Raw genomic sequence first — 18870 nt, 5'->3', positions numbered from 1 at the left:
AGTGCAATCATAACAATCAGTGTAAAGCACTGGGTCATGTGCACAAGGACAATGAGGGTTTATACTCCCAGTGCAATATGCACAAAGGAGTTTGGTGAAGCGGAATAAAAATTGGAGGGGTGTAGTGATTATTCATTAGATTCTCAGCCAGTCACATTACCACTCTCATGCCTATTAAACAGCTGTGCCAAACACAGGGGCACATGACAAAGTTAGCTCAATAATCAGAGCTGAGAGAAGCTTTTCAGTTATGTCATAGAAGGGCAGACATAATACAAATATGCTGCATAGAGGCAGGTGATATGATGTTTTAGGCTGAACTTGAATTAGTTGAGATAATAAAAGTCAGGTCACGTAGTGATGTATTGTGTTATGTATTTGGAAAGAAAGTAATGTTCAACCTTGAAGGAAGTTAAGTATTTCTGTAGCAAATAAGTATCATAATAATGAGCAATGAGGAAAATGTGTTCTTACAACTGGACATTAGCAGGTGAAACATCTTGTTGACAAGATATTTAATGTTGAGTCAGATGTCAGTGTAAGTGATGGTTGAATTTGAAGAGTTGGAATTGAAACATTGAAAGTCAGTCAGTTTAAATGTGGTTTTATTTTGAAAGTGATTCACACAGCCATATCTGGTGATAACTGTAGCAAAAGAACATCAGTACAATTAAAGTAAAAGTAAAGAAAAACACATTTTCTGAGATTTTGGCATGTAGCAGAAAACATACAGCTGTAGTTAATAATATTAATGACTCCGCTCCATTTATAGAACGGCACACTCGTTAACAAAATGAGCTACACCTGTGCTTCTCCTGCTACGAGTCAAAATGTCTGCCGTGATAAAGGATAACATGAAACACTAGTGCCATAACCTAATTACCTAAAAATACAAGATGAACATGTCCTGGTTCTCCCTCTTCTTCGCTGTTCATAGATTTACTGACAAGTGACTTTGGCATTATAATTTATGAATTCCTGAAATGATGAATGTAATGTTAACTACGCTATTCAGAGTGTCTCATCCCTGAAACAATTATTCATCAGGATGAGGCAGAAAAAATAAAGCAGTTAAGAGAAAAAATAAATAAAAAGGCTTCTGTGCTGCACAAGTGAACAACACATCACCTGCCTGAAGAGAGGTAGCAGGTAATCTTTTCACGAAAAACAAACCTCATGTTTCTGGAAGATGAATTCATCCGCTCGCACTCTCACTCTCACGCACTCTCTCTTTCCTCCCCTGCTTCTCATCACTTTCTCCTGCTGTCTCCAGACCCCCTCCTCATTCTCCCCTGTGGTGAATTATTCGTGCAGCGCGGGCTGAAATGGCAGATTGGCTGCTTTGACAAGTTCTAAACACAGATCTGAACCAGTGTACGACATCCATCCTTTTAAATGCAGAGGATAGCTCCCTTATGTATTCTGGCTCAGAGGGATGTCGTACATACACACAGACATATCCTCTGTCCTTCCTCTGATGACAGGCTAATGTACTGTATATGCCAAGCAGATGGATGGATAATTGGTCAGTGTTACCTTTTTAACTGTTGGCAGTAATTAATGCCAACTTCACCTTTTCACAGTGTCTGCTTAATATAATACTGACCTAAATGTCACAGCCAGCATCTGTCTGCTTTATCCGTCTTTCTCTTTCGCTCCTGTTGTTCCATTCGTCTCTTGTCACTTTCTATCAGCGTCTCGAGTCCTCCTGTCATCCTCTGTCTTGTCTCGATCAGTCTCTTATCTGTTCCCGTTGTTCCCTCACCTCATTTTATTTTCTGTCTGTCTAACAGCCTGATCTGGTTCCATGCTTAATCCTGTCCCTTTGCGCCACTACTTCCTTCCTATTCCTGCACACTTTAAAAACCTGTCTTTTCTTTTCTGCCCAGGAAAGCGAGAGATTCTCTGCCAACCTTCCGCCAGTTCTTCAGCTCAGCATTCAGCCTGACCCATGTGAGCCTGGCCTCTATGAAAGTCCCTCCGGATTCACTGAGGTGAGTGACTGTCACAGGCAAGAATTTAAAGGGACCTTTGAAACTCTGAACCTTCTTAAGCGTATGTAAGATGCAAATCACTTGTAAAGTCTGAAGTGCAAAGGGGTGAAAAAGGACCAGCTGTTCTGATCAGATTTTGATTCTATACAGCAAAAAAGAATCAAATTAATATGTAAATAAACCCAAACTGAAAGAAAGATGTGATCCAATCGACCTTGGGAGGTGATAACAGGTACATATGGCCATGCTACTTACAAAATCCATCTCTTTAATCCACATATAAAAAAGTGCAAAATAAACCAAGAAGCTTTCAAAAATGCCAGTGAACGTCAGTGCATTATTTATAGAGGAAATTACCTGAGAAAAGTAAGGTCTATGTGAAAGAAAGTGAAAGAAAAAAATCAATTTCAGTGCCAGATGCAATTGTAGTAAAGGCACCAATCAAAATCCTAGCATGTTATATAAAGTCCACATACAAAGGAGACCAAGGAACATATTCAGATTGAAAGCATTTAGCAGTACATGTGGTGTTTACAGATTTAAAGTTTGAGAAAACACAGCACTGGTATTGGATCAGAAAATACCCTAAATTTAAGTTGGAGTCAGTATTGTGGGACAAAATGTGGGGTTGTGCATGATGATGATAGATGACACCCCACTACTCACTCATTTGGTTACAGAATCCTCTGTCAGTTTCATATTTACAGCTTCAGTCCTGTAGTTGTGCTGTTTCTGATGTGGCTATGTCACAAATATTCCACTGACGGTAATCAGCTTTGACTAGTGCATCACCACCTGTGAGAGCCAACTGGCAATCACTTCTACTTCATTCGGAGAACCTCTGGACAGGATGCGCACACTGAGTTGGCAAAATAAACTGCTTTAACAGCCAAGAGGATGCTTGGATATAAACATCAAACAGTAAATATTATAGAAGGGAGAGAAGGATACCATAAACTCACTATAGAGGAAGCAAACACAGAAAGTATGTTGCTATATGATATATTGAAAGTGTTGGATAATGTCAGTAGATTTATTTTTTATTTAAGCACATTTTACTAAATACTGTCAAAGTTGTAATTGGAATATTATACTGGGCTTGAAATCATTAAACAAGTGAATGTATTGTTCCACAGACATCTTGAATTGTTACAATATGTCTCCCAGCATTTCTGTAATGAATTTCACGCAGAGTAGTGAATGAATGCAATCCATAAAATAATCCAATTTAAAAAATAAAATTGAATGAGCCAATATGGAGATGTACTGTACAGTAGGAGACATGTTTCCTAATATTTAATATTGGAACCAGTGTTCCTTCTCAGATTGCAGTCCAGCAGCTGTATGCTCACATGAACATGCAGGCTGATGGTGAGTTGAAAACTGATCTGAAATACTGTCATGTTTATGATATAAGTAGGTTATGTAGTTTGTATGACGTGAGTCACGTAGCCTATTTATTTCTAACTCTTTCAGTGTGTTATCAGCTGCTTTTGTTGGCTCGCCTCTCTGTGTCAACAACCATTTGTGCTGCCGACAATAAAACCTGAAGCCTAAGAGTGGTAAAGGATGAATTCCCACTGGGGCCACTCTTGCTAAAAATGTGTCCACTCATGACACTGTAAGGTGCTTTAGTTTAAAGCACTGTTTGAATTACACACAAAGCCTTTAGATTTCATATTCAAACTTTAACCAAACAGCTGAAGAGGAGACTCTTGAAATACAAGAATTGTAATGCATTATTCCACTGTTCCCTGGCCTATACCGCATCCTTAATGAACAGCTGATGTGCAGTGGCCTTGAGAGGACAGTGGTTACTGATAATCCACTGCCGGTACAAGCAGAACCACTCAGCATAAAGGGATGTTATTTTCTTGTTTTTATTGTGTCAAGCTAAAATAACTTACCATATGGAGCGTCGTTTGCATCCAAACCATCGGTGAGGTTTTATCATCAAGGCTCGCATTAGGTTTCAAACACTTTTTCTCGACAGTGGAGCAAATCTGTCTTATGTTGGTAGACTGGCCTTCAATCAGAGGACACAGATTGAAGCCCCTGTACTGGCCGGTGTCCACCGTGCTGACGTGTCTTTGTGCAGGACTCTGTATCCTTACCAGCTTCAGGAGGTCTGTAGCTAAAACCAGCTCACAGAGTGTCCAAGTAAAAAGCAAGTTTCCCTACAGGGATAAATAGAATATTGCTATATTACAGTTTCTCTGTTAGGTGTGTAGCCTGCTGTCAGCTTCTCATAGCCAAAAAAAACAATCAATAGCAGAGTAAACAAAGCAAACTGCCAACAATTGGGATTGTTCTGTGCTGCATGATGGATCTCAGCCAAAATGGACAGAGTGGACTCCCCACCTAGCACTTCTCCTCATTTCCTCCTCATGGTGCGTAACTCTTACATGTGTGTTCAGTGCGCAAGGACAGCCTCCAGCAGAGCCTTGATGTGCAAATGCAGTAGTCTTTCTGCATCCAGCTGGGCCCACTGTGCATGTGCATGTGTGTGTGCGTGAGCAACAATTGGCCACTTCTGAATAAATATTGAAGGTTTTTTAAAGTGATTTCTGGTGGGGTGTTAGTGAGCTATGAATCTTCTTTTTAAGCTACTTTTCTCTAAATCCTTTAAGATGGCTCTAAAACTTTTAGGTGTGCAGAAGAGAACGTGGGGCAGGATGGGGCGGCGGGGAGGGGTCGGATGATCTTTACAGGTTGTTAGAGGGAGGAAAAGGAGCAGTTGGATTTATGTGGGACTGATCTTTCTCTCTTTTTCACCCTCTCATTTTCTCCTTGCCTTCCCCCTTAATTGCCCTTTGTTTCTCCCCCATTTCTTCTTATCTACCTATCGTTCTGTTCACTCTTCTCTTTCCTTATCTGCTTTTTCACTAATCTCTCCCATCCCCCCCCCCTCTCTCTCGCTTCTCCTATAATGTCTCTCTTTTCCCATCCAACCCTGCCTGTGTTTTCCTTCAGGGCTCTGTTCCTAGGTCTGTCCAATAACCCCCATATCACTGATTTACACCTGGACATCAGCAGCTGTGAGGTACGCACTGTCAGTCTGTGCTGCTCTAGGTATATTCACTCATCTTCTTCATAGATTAACGCTCATGGCTGTCCCATCATGTGGCACTGCTCTCTGTCTTCCTCCAACAGTTGAGGTCAGCAGGTGCCGGGGTGATTCAGGAGCTGTTTCCTCGAGTTTCATGCGTGGTGACTTTAGACATTTCTGATAATGGTAAGAGACACACCTGCACCCACAAGGGATAGACTTAAATGGTCAGTTGTGTATTTTCATATAGAACACATTTCACATTTAACATCAGGGTCTGGCCAGGGTTTTAGACTCAACATTTTCAACAGAAAGTCTGAGTTACAAACTAGAGTTGAGGGGGTTTAAAAGAGGGGGAATTTAGGAGGCAGCGGGCGTCTAATGGGGGTCTAAAATTGAGTTGCATTTTGGTAATTGCAGGATCCCGTATGGAGGTTGACCTGCTCTAGAGACTAAAAGGGCTTCACACATCTGACCATTTGTTTTTAATCTGTTTGAGTAACTTAAACTTTAAGCTCTTAGCTCTTTAAATTAATTAGTGAAATGTTTTTACTAACACAACAAGAAGAATTTAGTCAGCGACACTTCAGCATGTCAAGGAATTGATCATTTATAGCAAATGCTTACACAGTTAGATCTGTCGGTGAAGGCTCTGCTCTCTGAGTAAGCTCGGAAGAATTAGAGCAGCAATAAAGAATCTACTGGGAGAGCTAATCCCCCTTAGTAAACATACATTAACATTAAAGTTTAGTTAAATCAGCAATACCAAAGGCTAATCACATAAAGAGGAGGTTGGGGTAGTTGAAGGAGCTACAGCAGGAAACTGCGTTAAAGAGAAACTTCGTTTTTTGTTTTTTTTTACGTGTAGCCTGTTTTCTCCTGTTTTGTGTTCAGTTGACAAATGGGACAACAGTTTTTGAAATTGGTCCAGTATTGGGTGAAAGTGCTGCAGCTACGAAACAGGTTGCAATGTAATCTGTCGTGGCAACTGCCATCAATGTATGTCAACTAAAAGTGTTTGTTTTGGCCACCGTCAGGCTCAGATTGTAATTCTAAGTGACTGACAACACTATGGAAAGGAGCCCTACAGAGACAGGCTGTGTGTTACCTCATAGAACACAGGAGTTGCTGGAATACTACTGCTTTGGAGTTTTTAACCCTTTAAAAACACCAACATGAATTATTGTTTGTCCATGTCCAATGTTTTTGTCCATGGAGTCTGGTGGCTTACATTAATAAAAAGTTTTATGTCTTTCCATAATGTTGTCAGACACTTATAATAACAATCTGTGTCTGTCTCGCAAAAACGAGCACTTTAAGTGGACGGTGGTATTATTTGAAAGTCACGAGTGGCTTGATTGAAGACTTTCATCCAGTAGGAAAATTCTGTGGGAACTCTCTTGAAGCTACTGTTTGTTAAGATTCATTGTACACTTAATCTCTAAAGCTCATTCATATGCAAATGATAAATCTTTCTGCATATCTTATAGTACAGCTTTTACCATATATACTTCCAACCACCGACGAAAATGCAGCAAAATGACATGACTGCTCCCTTCATTTCTGAACAGCCATTATTGGATTAATAAAACCAGCAGTATTAGCAGAGATACTAATATGTGTCTCTCCAGCAAAAGTGTCTCCCTCCTCCTGCTGTGTCGTGTCACAGTTTCCCGTCACTGACACAGGAATAGACGCACTTCTCATTAGAGGCATGTAAGCTTATTTAATCGCAGATATTTTTGCTCTGAATGAGGTGTTTTAGTCTTTGTTGCTGAATTATCTTGCCATGGTAACTGCTTCCTCTTAGCAGCATCCTCCATCCTTGAGCTTTTGAAAATGTGAGTGGGTGCGAGTGGTGGTGGGGGGGTTAATTGGGAGTATTTTGGAATTTCAGTGGGCAGTGAGATTTTGTTCCAAAACAGACCATGAGACAGAAACTGAGCGTTGAAAGCCACAAATGTTAGCAGAGTAAATGAAGAGTAAATGAAGAGTCAATGGTATGACAGCCTAGAAATTGTCAATTTTCTGTAGTAAAAAGTATGCCTTTTTACAGTTTAATATATCAGTTATTATCTTGTCTTTTTCGTGCTGAAGATTAACTCTCTTAATATTTGCGCCTGTTGTCTCTTTCGCTTGGTACTTACAAGGATGCAATTAAACATCTACTTGGAAGTGAGTTTTCACAAAGGCTCTGTAGAGCGTGACATTGCTGGCGTTGCACTTGTTCTCCTCTGATGTGTGTGTGTGTGTGTGTATGTATGTGTGTGTGTGTGTGTGTGTGTGTGTGTGTGTGTGTGTGTTGTGTGCAGGTTTGGATGCTGACTTGCTGGCTGTCATCCCAGCATTCTCCAGGCACCCCTCCCTCAAACACCTGATGCTGGGGAAGAACTTCAACATCAAGGGCAGGTACGGACCATGCGGGGACCTGCGGTGCAGATGGTGGTGAAGACGATACTGATGATGAATGTTTTCCCTCTTTCTCTCTGCCTCCTCAGGGTGCTGGATGAAATTCTGCAGAAACTGGTTCATTTGGTGCAAGAGGAAGAGTGTGTGAGTTGGATTATGTAACATATTGTGTACACACACACACACTCACACAGACACACACACACAAATCCTCTGTGGCGTTCCACACAGATGCACGCCTACACATGCCTCACAGATTTGTAGCCCCACACACGTCCTGTGCACACACAAACACACACTCGTCACCATTTAAATTCTTGTGTCCTCATTCATGTGCATTTAAGCGCAATATCCCACCTGCCACACACACACAAGGTGCCAACACCCGAGTCATGTTGTCTGTGGGCTCGACGAATGATTCATTTGGTCTCAGTTTATTTGTGAGGCTCCCTGGGCTCTCTCTGCTCTCCGCTCTGCAAATCCAGCATGACAAGTAGCTTACTCAATTATTTACCACTTTTGATGGTGATAGCTCACAACTACGCTCTCTCATTTGAGTACGGTCTGATGCATGCGGGCAAGCCCACTAACAGAAGCACAGATGGGTGTAAATATGTAAGTTCAAAGGAAGTACATCAAGTTTGTTAGAGACTGGCCTGTTAGTCAGAAAGCCATGATAACACAAACATCAGAATGGTGTGTGTGTGTGTGTGTGTGTGTGTGTGTGTGTGTGTGTGTGTGTCCCCTGCATAGCTTTGGTCCAGTGCCCCATGCTAACAGTTCAGTATATAAGTCACAGAAGGCTGCGAGCATTAAAAGTGGGACAATGAGAATAAATAATAAAGGGGAGATGGTTAGCTTAGCTTAGCTTAGCTTAGCTTAGCTTAGCTTAGCTAAAAGAGGGAAACAGCTGGTCTGGCTCCGTCCAAAGGTAACAAAATCTACCAACTAGCAACTGAGACTCTCCAGCTCCAGCTTCATATTTAGATTATAGACTTGAGAGTGGTATGGCATCTACATTAAGTCTTGCCTAGAAATTTAATTTTTTATTTCAAAATATCCCACTACAGTTTCAAACCTCGCAGGGACTACAATTCCTGTTTCCATAAGAACGGTTACGTAAGACTGTCCGGCTAAAAATCGCTTGGAAGATTAATATTTTGGTTCTCTTTAGTCTTAATGCAGAAAGCACTGTGCAGGAAGTTCTTCTGTTAAGAGAGTAGACAAAAATTGGGAGGAAGTGCAAATAAGCAGCTGATTATTATGTACCTCTCTCTAAGTTAAAAAAAAACTGCAAAGGAATTGAGCTGAAGATGTTTTTTTTTTAAATATCTGATACATTATTGCTGACCTTTATTTCACCCATGGAAGTTCTTATTTTCAAATCATCTTTCACTGTTTTTTTCCCCCTCCATGCTCTCTCCCTGTGCCTCCTCCAGGCCCTGCAGTCCCTCTCCCTGTCTGACTCGAGGCTTCGTCAGCGAGGCACGGTGCTGGTCAACGCTCTGGGCTCCAACACCTGCCTACGGAAGGTAGACCTGAGCGGCAATCTCCTGGAGGACTCCGGGGCCAAGATGCTCAGCAAAGCCCTGCAGATCAACACAACACTCAGGTGTGTGTGCGTGCGTGCGTGTGTGTGTGTGTGTGTGACTTTTTTAAATTAGCACTTTGATGGGAGCGAAGGAGGGTTTTCCTTGCAGATCAGCACTTGCAGATGAGTAAGACCAGAAATAAAAGAGGTGTTAGAGGACAGATGAAAGAATAGGGTCGGAGAGAAAATGAATATGTTTGGTATGGTTTGAGGTGAGGATATACTCAGGTTGCTGAGAGGCAGAACAGTGAGTTCAACGCAGCGCTTCAAAGTGAACCATGTAGCAGATAAGAAGGTAAGACTGTGGTGTTAGAGAGGAGAATCGGTGGAGGGAGGGAAAAGAGGGAAAATGGCCTTCGGGCATACAATGTAAGAGAAAAAAAGAGGCTGAGTGAAAAAAGTGTGTGCTTTGAAGGTGTGTTGTTGGAGGACTGGAAGGAGTGCAGAAAGATGCGCAGAAAAAGTGAAAGAAAAGGAGGACAGGAGCGAGACGGGGTAGGAAGCAAGTATTAGGATGGGGAAATGGTTGGATATGGACAAGATAGGGAGAAAGTTATGAAGAGAGAGAGAGAGGGAGACCACCTAAGGAGTGAGATTTGGGTTTAGCTGATTGAATTTCTAGGGCAGAGTGAGTTGGGGAAGGGAGAGGAGGAGGAGCGAGAAGATGGATGAAAGAAAAGAGGAGCTGAAAATGACTGATGTATTAAAAACAGTGTAGAGTGTAGGTGGAGAATCTGCCCTGTGAAATAACAGAAGCTAATTAGTAGCATGGCACTTGTTCAGGCATTCCTAATGTTGTGATATGGACTCATTCTATGCATGTAGGGAAAATAAAGTCTGACTGACAAATGCCTTGTTAATCCTTCTGTGATGCGTTTGTGCAGCTGCATGGTCAGATAAGTGCTGTAACTATGATACTATGCCCCGTGTGTGTGTGTGCGTGCGTGCGTGTGTGTGTGTGTGTGTCTGTGTGTGTGTCTGTGTTAGGAGCTTTAGAAAGCGACTGATCTTCTCCCTCTTCCTCTCTGTGCCTGTCTTCCCCTATTTCCTGCCCGTTTGATCCCTCTCAGGAGTGTGACGTGGGATCGCAACAACACCACAGCGACGGGCTTCCAAGACGTGGCGAGAGCACTGGAGCAGTAAGACGAACATAACGCACGCTCGAAAAACTGTTTGAAGAGGGGATACACACAAGACAGATCAGTTACACGCGCGCGCACACACGCACACACACGCACACACACACATATGAAAGGGAGATAACAGTCTCTGTACAATGTTTACTATTACACAGCGTTTCATCAGTCCTCTGACGTATGTGCCGGTCACAGTCTTGTTTTGTGTGTGTGTGTTTGTGTGTGTGTGTGTGTGTGTGTGTGTGTGTGTGTGTGTGTGTGTGTGTGTGTGTGTGTGTTTTATACATATATATATATATATATATATATACATACAAGGATGTGTGGGTGCATGTGCGTATTGGGGAATTGCAGACAACTGTTCTAAGTGCTCCGGGTGTTTCCTGTTTGTTCTTGTTAACATCACAATTCTTCCAGTTTATTATTGCAGGGGTAATATTATCTTTTCTTCCCTCTCATTTCTCCCTCCACTTAATAGCAACTTTACTCTTCAGTACATGCCCCTCCCCCTCAGTGATGTCACTCAGGCGTACCGCAGCGCCCCAGAGAAGACCGACCAAGCCCTGACCAAGGTGAGAGAGCTTTGCTGCTTCGGTTTGTGATGTCTACATTTCCTGCATGGTGTTCTAGAAATGCAGGTGGTGAATAACAGCATTACCCGACAATTAGGGTCAGAGTGATTCATGAGTCTGATGAATGACTTTCATTTGGTGCATTAGAGGTGATGATGAAATATGGATTTTTTTTTTTAGACTGTTATATTGCTGTTGTTGCTGGAGACCCTGCACATGATATGGCAATTTTAACAATTACTTGTCAGACCTTCCTAACGCCCTTCCTAATGCTGAATATTTGGGTTGCAATATCTAACCAGTACAATACGGAAGAGATTACAAATGCCTATATATATATATATAGACTGAACGTCTCAGTATATGTCATATCACACGCAAGTATTTCAGTCTCTTTGTATTTAAAAGATAAGGAAGAGCTACTGTAAATTGAAAGTGATAGAATCAAATTCAACACATTCCTTTGGGGGAGGGGGTTATACTTATTAACAGCCACAAGATTGATTATCAAGACGGTTGCAGATAATTTTTTTGTCAATCATTTTAATAATTTTTCAAGCAAATATGCCAAATATTATACTGTAATATAGACATTTATTTTGGGCTTTGGACTCCTGGCCAGACAAAAAAAGACTATTTAAATTTAAACCCTGGCCTATATTGTAATGGGTATTTTTTCACAACAAAAAAAAAGGATTAATCAAGAAATTGAATCAACAATGACCCAATTTAATTAGTAATGAAAATAAAAGTTTGTTGCAGCCCCAGACACACAGAAAAACCCATGTTCACCACCTGCTTGTTTAAAAGGTGTGACAACAGGAGGCTGTTGTAAGCTTCATGTACAGCAGGTCCTTGGTAAAACAAGGGTGTTAAGACTTTGTCAAAGAGGTGTTGACTCTGGAGTCACCGGGTGTCTTCGTTAAGGCAGCTGCATGTTGGTCAGTGGATAAGAATAAGTGTTCATGTTTGATGAGTCACTGTTGGCATACTGCATGCTATCAATATTGTCAAGAAGTTTGTCAGTCAATTTTTGGAACCACTGCATCTGTGATTCAGATGTCGGCTATTCAGCCTTTCTGTAACTGTTGAGGAAAGGGATGGATCTGTTTTACAGCCAACATGCTGCTTTTTGTTGATTTGTTTGGTTGCCTCTGCAATTATGATGTGGTTTCACATTTTAAAGACCACCTGAAATTGATTTGTGTTTTTTCCTGTGAGTATAACCGTTCTCCTGTGTCAGTACCCATTCCCATTTTCTGTTCATGTATTCATGTATCCATGTGCCATTATCTGGCTGTGTAATTGAAGACTTTTCATACAGCCAACCAAAACATTAATTTTCAAGTCATAAAATTAGCATAAAATGGCAACCCTCTCTCACTGGAATGACGGTGACATCAACTGACAGCCAGACAGCAGCCTATGGCCAAGACACGAAGAGCCAAAGACTGTGTGCAAACAACAAACATTTGGCCGTAGTGTTTCTTTTTGCCTGAACACAATATCTTATCTTGCACCTTGGCTTGTTCTAAACAAATATCCATAAGGGAAAAGTAGGCTTGTGCTAACATTGCTATACAAGACAGAAAGGACTGGGGCTGAATATAAACTGTAAATCTGTCATTTTAGATACTGAGTGGTGTGGTCATTTTTCTTCAGTACCTGTCTTGTAAGCTGCAGTTAACATAGCAAGTCTGTTTACATTGCATGTCTGAACTGCGTTTCCCTGGAGGCTCAGCTGTCTGTCAATCACGCACAACATCTCGCCTCCCCAGAGGCGTGGAGGCTAAAGGAGCATTGCTGATACATCTCCAGGAAAAACAATATCATCAGTATATTTGTTCAGTTCAACGTGATATTCTGACTGCAGGTTCTTTCTAACATCAAAAATGGATTTGCTGTGTAACTAGCCCACTGGATCATTTTCTGGCTCTTCTCTAAGAGTGATTGCAGCTTTTATTTATGTTGGGTCCTTGTCTGTCTGTGCACTGTATGTGAAGCTCCTAAGTCCTTGAGGAACCCTTGATTCCACCTTTCTTTACATAAGATGATTAAGCAGTGAACACTCCCACCTGCTGAGTCAAGAAAATAAATCAAAGGCATTCCGTTTATTTCTGGGGATCAGAACTCTCTCTATAGTCTCCTTATTACCATGCAAATGGACTTGTCTCCTGTCTCCTGCACACTGTGCTTTGTAAACACCTGTCATCTCCACTCCTCTCTCGCTCATTGTTTGTTTTCCTTGTGCGTGTGTGTGTGTGTGTGCGTGTGTGACAGATCCAACGTGCCCTGCTTAGGAACAACCAGACTCAGCGTTTCTCTCAGAAACAGGCTCTCCGGCTGCACCAAGGCCTGGTCACCAGCACTGCTGAACAGGTGTGTGTCTGTAATTGTGCATATGATTGTGAACAAGTCAGGGTTTTTATTATGATGCATATTTCACTGACATTTCTGTATGTGATTGCATGCATTCATGTATGTGCTTAATGTGTGTATGTGTATGTGTTTAATGTGCTTAATGTGTGTGTGTGTGTGTGTGGGTGTGCGTGTGCGTGTGTGTGTGTGTGTGTGTGTGTGTGTGTGTGTGTAGGTGATGGAGCGTCTGTGTGTGCGTGTGCAGCAACAGGTGTGTGTCCTAAAGGGCTGTGAGGAAGGAGAGGATGTCCAGACGGCCAGACAAATCCTCAAAGAAGCCAGGGACTCAAGAGCTGTGAGTAGACTACCATTTTAGTGTGTGTGTGTGTGTGTGTGTGTGTGTGTGTGTGTGTGTGTGTGTGTGTGTGTGTGTGAGAGAGTGAGTGAGTGAGTGGAAGGGAGAGAGAGAGGGGGAGAGAGAGAGAGAGATTTAAACTGTAATGACTCATATAATGCCATAGGATGTGTGGTACAGGCACCTAGAAAATGTGTACTATGTCTAGTCACTTGGCTACTTTTTATTCCTTTACATATTTAAATTTTTATCTGCAACATTCTTGATAACCGACCAATCATTTAGATAATTTTTTTTAAGCAAAGCCCCTGTTGGCAGTGTTTGCTTTGTCCCTTCTAGACATGGCAGACTCAATGGAAGGCAACCTGCTGCATCTTTGGATATACAAGTCTTATTCTTATTAGCCTCATAGCTATTCTGCAGATTAAGATTTTACACTTTACAATGCAGGCACCCTTTACAAATGGTTTTATTAATAGTAAATTGATAATCTAGGAATATTTTATTGATCAGTTATAAGCAAATTAGAACAACTTTTAGGCTGACAAAAATCTGTCTGATTGGTCAAATTAGTTAAAAAAAGGTTCATGAATAAGCCATCAAGTACATGTGATGTACTATGCATTACTATAGCATTTGAAGTTACATCATCATGTCCAGATAATAGTATGAGCCTTTCAGTTCTAAATAAATAAAATCAGTAATAACTTCAGGAACTACAAACTCACATGGGATAGGTTGCTATGACAACACAACAGAAAAACAACAACAACACACCTGAGTATAATACTTAGGTCCACTCAGCAACCTAAAAATAACAAGTTCTGTGTTGCACTCTGAGTGTACCGGTGCGACAGAGAGTGAGAGAGACGAGTAAACACAGTGCCAAGCTGTGTAACGTTACATGTGCTCTCGCAGCAGCTGAAACAGTAAAACAAATATGTATTGCTGTCGTTTCACTGTTAATTAAGAAAGTTTCCAACAAGAGCCACAGCAGTATTGTCTCCTGAGCTAAACAGTTTACAGCTTAGGCTGTTCTGTATCCAGTTCTGGTTGAAATGTAGGCTTTACACAAATCTCCTTATTCTTTGTCTCTTGAATTAAGCTCCTTGGAAGTTTTCTGGTGAAAAATCCTCCAAATGTGCATTTTTCACCTGTAACAGTCCCACAATGTCTGACGCGTCACAATAGAGAAGTCACCTCCTGTCCACTCTTGTTAGCCTAATGACTGACACATCAAGGAGAGTGACCAAGCAGAGCCAAACAGGCTTAAAACCCAGTGTCAGATTCAGGAAATGAAGATGACATTAAGGTAAATAAACAACACATTAGTAATTAATGCAATTCTGAAAACTGATGGAAAGCCAAAAAACACGATTAACACCAATAAGCTACAAATTCCAGATTTTGAGTTTCTTATATAAAAAAAAAGGTTTTTCTGTTTCGAGAGATTTTTCACAACCTGGAAACCCAAAATGTGTTATTTTTAATGCCTTTTAAACAAAAATAATTTATGAATCATAATAAATCATTAGAAAAATGGTACCGATTATGTACACACATGATCAGTTTGTAAAATATGATTTTGTTATCAATTAAACCAAACAGTATATAATATAGTTAGTATAAGTTATCTCACCTTTACCTACTGAATACCATCAAAATACTACTTACACATTAATAATAATAATGATATAATACATATAATGTTAGAACTTTCAGAAAATGGATGTTCTGCTCAGTAACTATTACTTTTCCTTTTGGTAATGATTAACCTCTTCTCGACCCTGTCCTGTGTCTGTGCATTAGCTGTATCCCTCTCTGTGTGAGCTGGCCCACGTGTTGTCAGTGGACGGCCCTGTCAAACAGCGACTGGACACTCTGGCTGGAGAACTTGCCAAGGCTGCGGACAAAGAACTGCAGGTAGGTTGGAGGTGGAAGTGTGGCCGTAATTGCAGAAATAGCTGTTCCCTGATGGATCTGTATTTTAAACAGTAGTGGAGTTGTGGACTAGTTGCATTTAAATTGCCTATTAATAGCGTGCGGCTGTGTGTGCGGCACAGGTATGCTGACTTCAAAAGAAATGTAGCATTTAAATTCACGGGGAAGGAACAGTTTAACATTTTTTTTTTTTTTTAGTTCTGTTCCCTTTGGGATTCAGTCGCACAGTGCAGTCGAATGATAAAATACCAGAACACCCCGAGGAGGAATCTGGGATACTTTGTATTGAATTTCAACTTACTTGAGCGTAATTTACATTTCTGTTTGTGCCTTCCAATTTTGTTGTTTTGCACAGGGCTACATTTCTGATTTGCGAAGGTCAGGATCAATAAAACTGCAATAATATGAGCTATATTTTCACGCACAAATGTCTAACTTTGGTGTAAACCGGTAAAGTTAAAGATCTGTCAGAAGGTGTGAACAGATGATATGAATTGCTACTAGCTGATTCATGGATGAATGGATTGCTGCAGTGTAAGTAAATAAAATATGATAAAAGTCAGAGTAAAGGAGCTGGTTGGAAATCTAAGCAAACAGATGAAAAAACACTGTGCATGAATAATTCAGTGCTTTGGAAACATAAATGGGTACATATAGACAATTTATAAAAAGTGTGCATTATGTATGTGTGGTGATGCATGTCTTGGGTCATTTGTGTCCAGGTGGTAGTGGACTCTATGGTGTCTCTGTGCCGAGAGTTGTGTCCGATGTCCTGCTCGGCCGCCGAGAGACTCAGCCCGCCGCTCTCGTCCATCTCTGAACAAGTTTCCATCCCCCGCTCCGCCATCCGCAACGCCCTCATGGAGAGAGCAGCTGAGGATATTAACAGAGCCCTGGAGTAAGAGAGAAGGAGCTGAGGAAACAGTTCAAGCCAAGAACTTCAGCTAACACACTGATTGAATTGGTTGTTCCTTCTGTTTTCTTTTTTCTCTCGTGTTTTTAGGGAGGTGAAGTTGTCTGTGGTCTCCTATCTGACCAACTCCATAGTGGATCAGATTCTTCAAGAGCTCTATACCACTCATAAAACGCTGGTACTGGTAATATCACTTTACTGCATGCCTTTGTAGGAATGTAGAAACGTTTGATCGTTTGAAGTTGAAATCTATAACTTCACAGCAAAAATAATGAGTATCTAGCGTGGGGTTTACAAAGTTGTCTCACCTTGATTTTGGTGAAGTAAAAACTAATGTCACAACAAATACATTATTTAAAGACAAAGTGAACTTTAATGGTAGTGACAAACAAATGTGATTCATGTTTCTCAACAAAGACTGGAGAGTGGAACAAAAAACAGGAAATGCCTCACTTTGTAATGTTTAAACCCTTTACTGTAACCATGGATCATAACAATAAATTGATCAGAGAACATCACAGATTTCAGATTTGAACTCTCATTTTTGAAATGTGTTTTAAAAAGGAATAGCTAAACAATTTGGGGAATACAGTTATTCGCCTTCTTGCAGACAGTGTGATTAGAAGAGTGGTACCACTTTCATGTCTGTCCACTAAATGTGGAGCTGGAACACTTGAAATGGGTTATCAGAGTTTCCTAGTCTAATACATTTTCTTGCTGCTCAACAAAAACAGTTTACGTATTCCTATATAAATGATAAATATCAAATAGTGTTTGTAGCACTCACTACGGTGTGCGTTTACTGAGCTGTGCAGTGTTTGTGTACAAAATGATTTCAGTTTGTGAGTCAATATTTTTCTTTAAGATAAGTCATGGATTCATCTTTAAAAAAATGTTAAAGGCATGTTGTCCAGTCTTACTCTAACTGTGGAATACATCAGTGTGCTAAAAAAGCTGCAAAAGCTTATCTCAGATCACATGTTATTGATAAAATGTTGCACGCATTTTTGATAAAAGTAAACTCACATCGATGTAGAGCAGATATTTTCAAGCAGAGTGCTGTAGAGTCAGCCCAGAAATGCCTCCAGATAACACCCAAATGTCGAAAGTCAACACGCAACTCACTAAATTGAATCTTAATCTTAAGGTAAGAAACAGTAGTGGTGCAATTTGATTCCAGTGCAGAAGCTCATTATTACTCTATGGTCTCTTAAGACTTTCTGTAGCATGGAGGGGCCATTAAAATCCGATATGTGTTGAAAATATGTGATATAAATCTCCCATGCTGCCAGTAAGGTTGTGTATCTTTAATTTGTGGTATCTTTGAATGACTGAAGTTGACTCCACATTTGAGCTGCTGTGTGTCATTACCGTATCAGGATGAAGGGTTATGAGTATAGAGTTGCCTTTTTAGGGGAATATAGCACTCAGAAACAACATAACAACTAGATTTGAGTCAGTTAAGGAAATGATTAGACCCTGCAGGTTCTCCTCTCCATAACATTAAATTGTTTAAAATGAAGCCAGTGGAAAAGGAGGCAAAAATAGACTTCTGGCAATAACACCGCCTGCCCTGCTCTGTTTTGCATTCCATTCACTGCCTCTACTGTTACATCTCATTTTCCTTTCTGTTTTACTGCAGTGCCAGTTTGTCCTCTATCATGCCTCTCTCCACTTTGATAATCAGGATATTGTATTTTATTCATATTCTACATGGGCTTTTCCAACTACAGCAAAGTACCCCTTCCTTTGTTTGAGAGCTTCTTGGGTACAAGGGCGTACACACTTCTCCTCTGAGATTGTGTTGAAAGAGATTGTTCAAAGGGCATCAATGTGTGTGTTTGTGTGTGTGGACAATGTAATACCCATGATGTGTGGACATAAATCTGTTCGCACAGTCACATTGTGGGGACTCGCCTTCCTTTTGGGGACACAATGCAAGTCCCCACAATGTAAATCTTTAAATTTTTGGGTTAAGGGTAGGGTTAAGGGTTGGGGTAAGGGTTAGGCAAGTAGTGGTTATGGTGAGGGTCAGTCTGTAGGAAATAAATGTAAGTCAATGTAGTGTCCTATGAAGTGATGGAAACAACTGTGTGTCTGTGTTCATGCATCTGTGTGATGTGTGTGTTGCAACAGCTGCGGCAGGTGTCTCAGGCGAAGCGCTGGGATGACGTTGGGACGGGCAGACGCACTATCAGACAGTCCAGAATAGTCGAGTCGCTGGATTTTCCTGATGAGGACTTTGGCGTCAACCTAGGAATAGTAAGTGTGTGAGGATGTGCTGATAACGTGTGTGTGCTTGGAAAGTGAATAGCGAAGTGAATACATTATTTATCGCAAATGTAGTACTGATAAAGTTAAATGAATTAGTTGATTTGCACCTAGTGACAACAGCTGATGGTATATGTGATTTCTCAGGCAAACACATTCACTAGTTTCAGCTTCTGAAATGTGAGAATTTGCTAATTTCCTCCGTAGCAAATCCTATAATTGAGTACTATTGGAATTTGGGCTGTTGAAGGGACAAAGAAAGGATGAACACGTTAAAAGAA

General features: G+C 40.9%; 1 protein-coding gene across 3 annotated transcripts in view; it reads left to right on the top strand.

Annotated features, from left to right (window-relative positions):
* Window positions 1–18870, top strand: part of carmil3 (capping protein regulator and myosin 1 linker 3) — a 76094-nt gene that overhangs the window by 44232 nt on the left and 12992 nt on the right. For all 3 annotated transcript variants that reach the window (XM_051405350.1, XM_051405361.1, XM_051405372.1), the window contains 14 exons: window positions 1890–1994; window positions 4968–5037; window positions 5148–5229; window positions 7356–7452; window positions 7542–7596; window positions 8892–9064; window positions 10114–10182; window positions 10658–10751; window positions 13032–13130; window positions 13345–13464; window positions 15274–15387; window positions 16128–16303; window positions 16409–16496; window positions 18455–18580. In XM_051405350.1, coding sequence (XP_051261310.1) covers window positions 1890–1994; window positions 4968–5037; window positions 5148–5229; window positions 7356–7452; window positions 7542–7596; window positions 8892–9064; window positions 10114–10182; window positions 10658–10751; window positions 13032–13130; window positions 13345–13464; window positions 15274–15387; window positions 16128–16303; window positions 16409–16496; window positions 18455–18580 — 1468 coding nt within the window. The remainder of the gene's footprint in view (window positions 1–1889; window positions 1995–4967; window positions 5038–5147; window positions 5230–7355; window positions 7453–7541; window positions 7597–8891; window positions 9065–10113; window positions 10183–10657; window positions 10752–13031; window positions 13131–13344; window positions 13465–15273; window positions 15388–16127; window positions 16304–16408; window positions 16497–18454; window positions 18581–18870) is intronic.

This window comes from Dicentrarchus labrax, unplaced genomic scaffold (genome assembly GCF_905237075.1).
Source record: "Dicentrarchus labrax unplaced genomic scaffold, dlabrax2021, whole genome shotgun sequence".
Taxonomy (NCBI): domain Eukaryota; kingdom Metazoa; phylum Chordata; class Actinopteri; family Moronidae; genus Dicentrarchus; species Dicentrarchus labrax.
The sequence above is the reverse complement of the archived record's forward strand: the minus strand, read 5'-3'. Positions and strand labels throughout refer to the sequence as shown.